General features: G+C 38.6%; 1 protein-coding gene across 1 annotated transcript; it reads left to right on the top strand.

Annotated features, from left to right (window-relative positions):
* Positions 1 to 422: 422 nt before the first annotated feature.
* REV (Homeobox-leucine zipper family protein / lipid-binding START domain-containing protein) lies at positions 423 to 7,598 on the top strand. The gene is made up of 18 exons (XM_059574430.2): positions 423 to 1,499; positions 1,808 to 1,967; positions 2,459 to 2,544; positions 2,667 to 2,757; positions 2,917 to 3,012; positions 3,168 to 3,281; positions 3,368 to 3,451; positions 3,562 to 3,717; positions 3,796 to 3,870; positions 4,017 to 4,123; positions 4,283 to 4,466; positions 4,934 to 5,122; positions 5,319 to 5,399; positions 5,766 to 5,900; positions 6,251 to 6,585; positions 6,782 to 6,887; positions 6,989 to 7,138; positions 7,261 to 7,598. The coding sequence occupies exons 1-18, from the start codon at positions 1,270 to 1,272 to the stop codon at positions 7,408 to 7,410; spliced, it is 2,529 nt and encodes an 842-aa protein (XP_059430413.1). The 5' UTR covers positions 423 to 1,269; the 3' UTR covers positions 7,411 to 7,598.
* The last annotated feature ends 1,132 nt before the right edge of the window (positions 7,599 to 8,730 follow it).

The raw sequence follows: 8,730 nt of genomic DNA, 5'->3' as shown, positions 1-8,730 counted from the left end.
AAAAAGAGACTGAAAAAAGCCATACATGCCGGTGGACGGTGGGTGAGAGAAAAAAAATTTCCCTTATCGGTTAAAAAGAGAGAGAATTAGTTGAAAAGCAGGAGTTTGTTTGTTGAGAGAAACTTCAGTTCAAAAAGTAGTAGATATTTTAATTAATTAAATTAAAGGGTTCAAATTATTAATTTAGAAAAAAATATTTATTGTTATCTTGCGCAATATAAATAATAATAAAAAACTTGTCCTGCCGATATAGATTCGGTTAATTGACCGAGGGCGATCAGCCTGCGAGCGACTGTGTGACATTTTGGTCTAAGACGTCAATTCGAAGAAACACTAGGGACAAGGACGTAAATGCGCCGATAATTATAAAGAAACTATTATATGCCTGCTATGTTCGTCGATTTGCGTGCAAATGCTCTCTCTCTCTCTCTCTCTCTTTCTCTTTCTTTCTCTCTCTTATTCCCACTGTTTCAGCTCATCTCAGATCACTGTCTTTTTGCTTTCTTTCTTTCTCTCTGAAATAGCCCTCCCAGAGTCTTCTACCTTCCGTTTTTTTCACAGTAGGTTGTCGTCATGATTAGGGTTTCACACTCTCTTCTCCTCCTCGCTTGCATATTATGACTCAGCCATCTCTGATGCTTCAGCCACTGGCTCTCTTGGCCGAAGAGAGAGAGAGCCGTTGCTTTCTTTTCTTTTTCTCCGTGGTTTCAACCTCTCTGCATCTTCTTCTTCTTCTACCTGTGCCTCGCTCTGTGATCAAGCTGAAATAAAAGCTTTTACCAGGTTCATTGGAGGGTCTGTGAGAATTTTTTCTTTTAGATTTAGCTGAAAAACGCCAAGATTGGCATCCGGGTCTTGGAGAAACAAGTGGGTTTTGTTCGTTTTCAGGGGAAAGAGTTTCCTTTTGGGAGATAGAAAGTTGGAGGTGTTCTGGGTCTATTTGTGGGAAGTTTTGAGAAGCGTTTTTTTTGTTTTTGTTTTTGTTTTTCTTTATAGGAGTTCGTTCTTACAGCTTCCACCATCCAATAGCTGAAGGCTTTTATAAAGATTCAGACCTCATCTGTGTCTGTATTATACATATATAGTCTTTTAACATTTTGGCTTTCACCTTCGTCAACAAGCAGCACAAGTGTTCCCACTGCAAACCAAGACGGACTTTACTAAGCCAAAGAATCTTTAGCCTCGAACTCCTAAAACCAAAACCAAAACCCACCAAGAAATCAGCTCTCAAACGGGTTTTCTTTTTTCTTGATTGGGGCTTGAGAGAAAATGGCGATGGTGGCTCAGCAGCACAGGGAGAGCAGCAGTGGGAGCATCGGCAGGCACCTTGATTCTGGGAAGTATGTAAGGTACACGGCCGAACAGGTCGAGGCGCTCGAGCGGGTCTATGCCGAGTGCCCCAAGCCCAGCTCTTTGCGCCGGCAGCAGTTGATCCGGGAGTGCCCCATTCTCTCCAACATCGACCCCAAGCAGATCAAAGTCTGGTTCCAGAATCGCAGGTATCACCATGATCCATTTGCTCATTTGGTTGAGTTTCATGTTTTGCTTTAGCTTTTTTCTGGAATCTCTTCCTTTTGAGTGCAAAAGTTTGAGCCGTATGTTTATACTTATGGCGTTCTAAGTGTGTTGTTTTTTATTTTTTTTATATCATATGGTCATTTTAAAAGAAAATCTCAATTGGGTTTTTGAAAAATTGAAGCGGTTAATTGTTTTATAGAAGGATGGTGGTTTTGGGGTTTACGGTGTTTTAGGCTAAAAGGAGCCTGGGAGTGGGGAGTCTGAAAAAGAATGGTGTTTGACTATGCAGGTGCCGAGAGAAGCAGAGAAAAGAGGCTTCGCGGCTCCAGACTGTGAACAGGAAATTGTCAGCGATGAACAAGCTATTGATGGAGGAGAATGATCGGCTGCAGAAGCAGGTTTCGCAGCTTGTATGCGAAAATGGGTATATGCGGCAACAACTACAAACTGTAAGCATACGTGCTTGTTCGCTTTAAAATTCTTTCTCTACTTGTTTCTCTGTGGTGGTTCATTTTCGGGGTATATGATCATCTGGGATTTCAAATTGCAGAATGTGTCTTCAAGAGAAGTTAAATCTTTCAATTTATTGGTGGTTATGGTCTTTATCTTTGAAGAATAAAGGACTAAATTGTAGGGCCAAATCTTTTGAAATTTTACATATATTATTTTTTAGAATTTTATCCATAGTTTTATACAAACCAATTATTTCTCTACTTGTTTTTTTGTCTCTGTTTGTTTGCGCGTGTATTATTTTTTGTTGACTCTTGCTATGTTTGTACGATGCCACTATTAAGATGTTTGGAGGACATTAATAGCACTTGCAGGTTTTGTAGCCTTGAGGGAGTTAGTGTACCTACTACGGTGCAAAGTAATTAAGTGGTATGGTTTTGATTTTCATTATTCGGTAAAATTTCTTAACATTTAGTTGATTCTTCTGCAGGCGTCAGTGGCAACTACTGATGCAAGCTGTGATTCCGTGGCTACCACTCCTCAGCATTCTCTGAGAGATGCTAATAACCCTGCTGGGTAATCTCAAATACAAATGGCCATGAGCTTTCTATTTTCTTCACGTTTTCAAGTAATTTAAGTCTTTATTTTTTTTTATGCTGTTAATGATTCTTTTTTTTTTTTTTAATTATTGTTGGCAGACTCCTCTCCATTGCGGAGGAGACCTTGGCAGAGTTCCTCTCAAAGGCTACAGGAACTGCTGTTGATTGGGTCCAGATGCCTGGGATGAAGGTTTTTATTTTCTTAAATGAAATACATTAATTCTTTTATGCAAGAAGTACTGGATTTAGTCTTTTCATTTTTGAGCTTTGTTTGTGCAAAAGTGAAACTTCATCTTTCTCCCATCCTGAAGCTGAATTATTGAGCCAGTCATTTAATTCTGTTTGTCAGCCTGGTCCGGATTCGGTTGGGATCTTTGCCATTTCACAAAGTTGCAGTGGAGTGGCAGCTCGAGCCTGCGGTCTTGTGAGTTTAGAACCTACAAAGGTAAGCTTATTATTAGTATCAGTTAAAAGATCAAGATGGTTCATGTCATTTCAAGTAGGTAGTTTTTTTTATTTTTTATTTTTTATTTTTATTTTAACAGATTAGGGTGATGAGCTATTTGAGTTTGATGTATTTATTCACAAAATTCTTAACAGATAGCAGAGATCCTAAAAGATCGTCCATCATGGTTCCGGGACTGTCGGAGCCTTGAGGTTTTCACCATGTTTCCAGCTGGAAATGGAGGAACAATTGAACTTGTTTACACTCAGGTGAATACAAATTGTTGTAACTCTATATTTCTCTTTATCTACAAATGAAACTTGCTCTTTGGAGGATAACATAAAAATTACTTCAGACGTATGCTCCGACAACACTGGCTCCTGCACGTGATTTTTGGACTTTAAGATACACTACAAGTTTAGACAATGGCAGTCTTGTGGTAAGCATTTTTGTTTCTTTAATTTAAGTACATAAGTACATTATGACATAATGTGAGTCAGTGCTGATGTAATATGCTCTTTATGTGTTTTGTGTTGCCTATATCTCAAGGTTTGTGAGAGATCTCTGTCTGGTTCTGGTGCTGGCCCAAATGCAGCAGCTGCTGCTCAATTTGTGAGAGCTGAAATGCTTCCTAGTGGCTATCTGATTCGGCCCTGTGAGGGTGGAGGGTCAATAATCCATATTGTTGACCACTTGAATCTTGAGGTTTGACTTTTGACAATTGGATTGTTTGTATCTTCTAATCTCAGGGAAAAGAAATTAATTCCTTATATCCTATCTCAGGCATGGAGTGTGCCAGAAGTGCTGAGACCGCTTTATGAATCATCAAAAGTGGTAGCCCAGAAAATGACTATTGCGGTGAGTAGAGTGTGGTTGGTCTAATAAGTTGGGTTTCCTTCTGATTGTGGAGTTTGATTCAATTCTTCTAGGACAACGGAAATTACCCCAAGCCAAACTAAAAATAAAAAAATGTAGGAGGTACTGACTAGTTGGTTTCTTTGAAGGCACTGCGCTATATCAGGCAAATAGCCCAGGAGACAAGTGGTGAGGTTGTATATGGTTTGGGCAGGCAGCCGGCTGTTCTGCGAACTTTTAGCCAAAGATTGAACAGGTAGTTGTTCAGTTATCTTTTTCCTTGGTTTCTCTCTGGCATTTAAGCAGTATCGTTTTGAAAGACATGTTCCTCAGTTTGAGTGTATTTGGCTGTTCATTGTGTGTGTTTCTTTGTAGACACTATTGAATTCTCTGTTTTTTTTTTTTTTGGTTGCAGAGGCTTCAATGATGCTGTCAATGGATTCAATGATGATGGCTGGTCATTGATGAACTGTGATGGTGCTGAAGATGTTATTATTGCTCTTAATTCAACCAAAAACTTGAGCACCACTTCTAATCCTGCTAATTCCCTTGCATTTGTTGGAGGAGTTCTCTGTGCAAAGGCTTCCATGCTACTCCAAGTAAGTATAGAAACTGCCTCCCATGGGTATCAAACTTTTAGATTGGTGTATATATATATGTTGTAGCATGTAATTGTTGTTGACTAAATGTTGTCAAATCTCTAGCAAGCCGCCGAACAAAGAAATATGTATGATTATCTCAAATTTTTACAACTTTACTTCATTGGTTGGAATCAGAACCTGGCTATATTTGTGTGATATTGAACTCTGATCTTTGAATTTGGATGAAGCCTATTTTCTTTGATACTTTGACGTAATCTTTTATATCTTTGGATATTTTTGGTGGCGAAAGCCAATCTTTTACCCAGTTGATGCTCTATTAACTGAGTAAAAGATTTGGAAAAATGCCCATCATGAATATGGAAATCAATATTAATCTTAAATTCTTGAATTCTTGGAGGATGCCAGTTTCATGTAGCATTTCTGCATTTATTTAACCAGGTTGTGTTTTTCATGTTTCTTGCCAGAATGTCCCTCCTGCCGTGCTGGTTCGCTTCTTGAGGGAGCACCGCTCAGAGTGGGCAGATTTCAATGTTGATGCCTATTCTGCTGCATCACTAAAAGCAGGCTCGTACGCTTATCCAGGGATGAGACCTACAAGGTTTACTGGGAGCCAAATTATCATGCCTCTTGGCCACACAATAGAACATGAAGAGGTATGTTTTCTAATGGTAGTTGCTGTCTCTGCAACCTCTTTTTCTTGCCAAGGCATTTTGACTAATAATCAGGGATATTTTATTTTCCCCACTTGGAGGTTCCTTTTTCTAGGAGAAAATCCAATTATCTGTAGTCCGATTATTAAAACATATATTAAAGATGCTGCTTCTTGCTAACTCTTGGTTTGCATGCCAGGTTCTTGAGGTTATTCGACTTGAAGGCCATTCTCTTCCTCAAGAAGATGCTTTTGCATCAAGGGACATTCATCTTTTGCAGGTGTTTTTTCTGAACCTTTTGCTTGTTTTTTTAAGCTTTACCATTTCTCAATTGGAACTGTCTTCTATACGCATTTAGTTAAAGGTCTTTTAAGTTGACCTCTTTCCTGTAGTGGGTGAACTTGGAACTTCTGTATGTGCGTTTTGTGTGTGTGTTGGGAATTAGACAATTAGTCTACCTCCCGTGGAACATATATATATCTAAAATTCTGGTGTATGATTTTCCCTTATATTTTTGTACCGAATGTTAGGTAACTTGAGAAGATCGTCAAAATGTTTTATCCTGTTTTCTGGTTGTCCTAGTTAGAAGGATTCTTATCTGCTTGATGCTTGTGATCATACTCAAGTGCCCTAATTTCTTTGGCAGATATGTAGTGGAATTGATGAGAATGCTGTGGGAGCCTGTTCTGAACTTGTATTTGCTCCGATTGATGAAATGTTTCCAGATGATGCTCCATTGCTGCCCTCTGGTTTCCGTATTATTCCATTGGATTCAAAAACAGTTGAGTTTCTCTGTGCTATACCTGAAAAATCCTGTAGTTTTCATTTTTAATGGCCTATCAATTAAAGTTAATTGTAAAACTCTATTTAAATTTTTGGCTATAGTTAAGAATACATGTCCAATTTCTCTTTGGACTGAAGAAATTAAAGAATTTCCTTCTGTTAGAACTGATACACGAATCATTTACATCATGGAATTATTACAAGAGTTTTGCTGTTTAAATCCCCATACATTTCTATTTGAGCAGCGTTCATATGTGCATCAAATTCAAGATGTTAGCCTTGAGCATTACTGAAATCCATGTTTATGTAGTACTTTTCCCCATTATAATAACTGATATCATTATACAGTGTGATGCAAAGGATTCCTTGACAACACATCGCACCCTAGATCTGACATCCAGCCTTGAAGTGGGGCCAGCTACAAACAATGCTGTGGGAGATGCTCCATCGAGTCATAACTATCGATCAGTGTTGACTATTGCTTTCCAGTTTCCATTCGATAGCAGCCTACAGGACAATGTTGCTACCATGGCACGCCAGTACGTCCGAAGTGTTATTTCCTCTGTCCAGAGGGTTGCTATGGCGATATCACCAGCAGGATTGAGCCCAGCTGTGGGACCAAAGCTTTCTCCTGGCTCTCCAGAGGCTCTTACGCTTGCTCACTGGATCTGCCAGAGCTATAGGTAAGTTCTGCTGCAATTGGGATATATGGCACCATGTTTGTTGGCTGTGTGGAATCCATTGAATGCCATAAAGTTGATGATTTCATATTTGAATCCTGTTGCATGCAAAAAGCATAATATATGCCATTCCAATATTTTCTGTACAAGCTTGTTAATTATATTCTTATATTTCTCTTTTTTTTTTTCTTTTCTTCAGTTACCATTTAGGGGCAGAACTGCTGAGATCTGATTCTCTGGGTGGTGATTCGGTCTTGAAACATTTATGGAGTCACCAGGATGCCATTTTGTGCTGTTCACTAAAGGTACACAACACACATTTTTGTTAGTATATGCAATGACATTGCTTGATCTAAACAAATTACAGAGACGTTTTACTAAATCTGAATTTTAATTGGCGTTGCAGTCGCTGCCAGTTTTCGTCTTCGCTAACCAGGCAGGGCTCGACATGTTGGAAACAACCCTAGTCGCGCTCCAGGACATCACGCTCGACAAAATCTTCGACGAGTCTGGTCGCAAGGCGTTGTGCGCCGACTTTGCCAAGCTAATGCAACAGGTAACTTGTGAATGAAAATTTGTTCTTTTAGACACAATCTGTTCCAAATCTTTCTGAGTTGTAACATATTGATAGAAAAGTCTGTTTGTATTAATAATTCTGAATGGGATTGATGATAACAGGGATTCACTTACTTGCCGGGTGGAATCTGCATGTCAACAATGGGGCGCCATGTTTCATACGAACAAGCAATTGCATGGAAAGTCCTTGCTGCGGACGAGAGCACTCTCCATTGCCTTGCATTTTCTTTCGTAAACTGGTCTTTCGTGTGAAGACTTTTAATTAAGTTCATCATATATTCGTGGCCCTCTTCTTTTTTCCCATTTGAATATGAAATCCGGAAAAAAGAAAACCAAAAAAGAAGAAAAGAAAAAAAAAAAGAAAATGGAAGTTTTGTACTACTATCTAAATCCCTGCCTCAGGTTTGCATTAATATTAATTTAATTCAATTTTTATTTAATACCCTTTATTTTTGTAGTTATCCATGTGAATGAACCATTAAAGATTGGTATTGGAACTTGAAACTGAAAACTGAAAACTGAAATGGGAGCGACAAGAGATGAGAGATGTCTGACAAATGAAGAGTTACCAAAAAACACTGTTGAAACGTTTCATCGATTCCATGCTGATATATCTATCAACTGTCCTCCACGTGTAAAAAATATGTATTTTCCTTCAAATAAATCAGAATTTACAGCTATTTGTCTGCATCTGAGCGTAGGTCCTTGTGTAAAAGATAGCGCAGCTAGCGTCCGACTCTAGGGTCATTCATTTCGGCCATGGTAGGCTTGCACGTGTAAGGTCCTCCAGCTCCAACGTTTCTGAAAGGGATTTGAATTTGAAGAATTGACGTTTGTGGGTGTTACTGTTTATGCAATAGGCATACGCCAGCTCTTTGGAGGCCTGGTGGGGGATTGATGGACGTTTGCTGTGTATTCTTCTCTCTGCTTTTGAGAGGAAATATGATTCCCCTGAAACGGATTTAATTGGGGCAGATGGAGAGCTTTGAGATCTGCTCAGGTTCGTAAATATAATGGAAGATTGCTCGAGTGTACACTTAAATGTTTCATATACCTGCTTGATGTCTTTTTGCAAGCACATTTCTAATTTTAGTAAATTTTGTGGCTCCAACTATGGTCGGTAATTTTTGGGACGAGTTGCTAATTCGATTCGAAATTAATGGGTTAGAGTTGATAAATTAAACTTTTTTAATTAAACGGGTCAAGTTAGGGTTAATTTATTTAGTTTTATATTAATGTTTGGACATAACCTAAACTTGATACGCGATATAATGGATAACAAGTTTTGACATAAACTTGAGAATTTGATACGAACTTAATATAAAATTAGAAAATTAGGGTTAAAAGTGTTGGTATTTTTGTTGGCTTAATTCGGTTCCAAAATGCAAATGCTATTGTCCATGGGCTCAAACACTGATATAGAATACTCATAATTCAATCTCCACCGTTCACAATGAGGATTCACGTGTCATTGACATCCTTACAAAGTTTCAGCTCAATCTGACCACAAACGTTAATTGATCGAAGCTGTTGATCAATGCCGGACATCATTTACAGAATGCATGTTTCACC

This window comes from Corylus avellana, chromosome 8 (assembly GCF_965113065.1).
Source record: "Corylus avellana chromosome 8, dhCorAvel1.hap1.2, whole genome shotgun sequence".
Lineage (NCBI taxonomy): Eukaryota > Viridiplantae > Streptophyta > Magnoliopsida > Fagales > Betulaceae > Corylus > Corylus avellana.
This window is presented reverse-complemented; position numbering and strand designations above follow the sequence as displayed.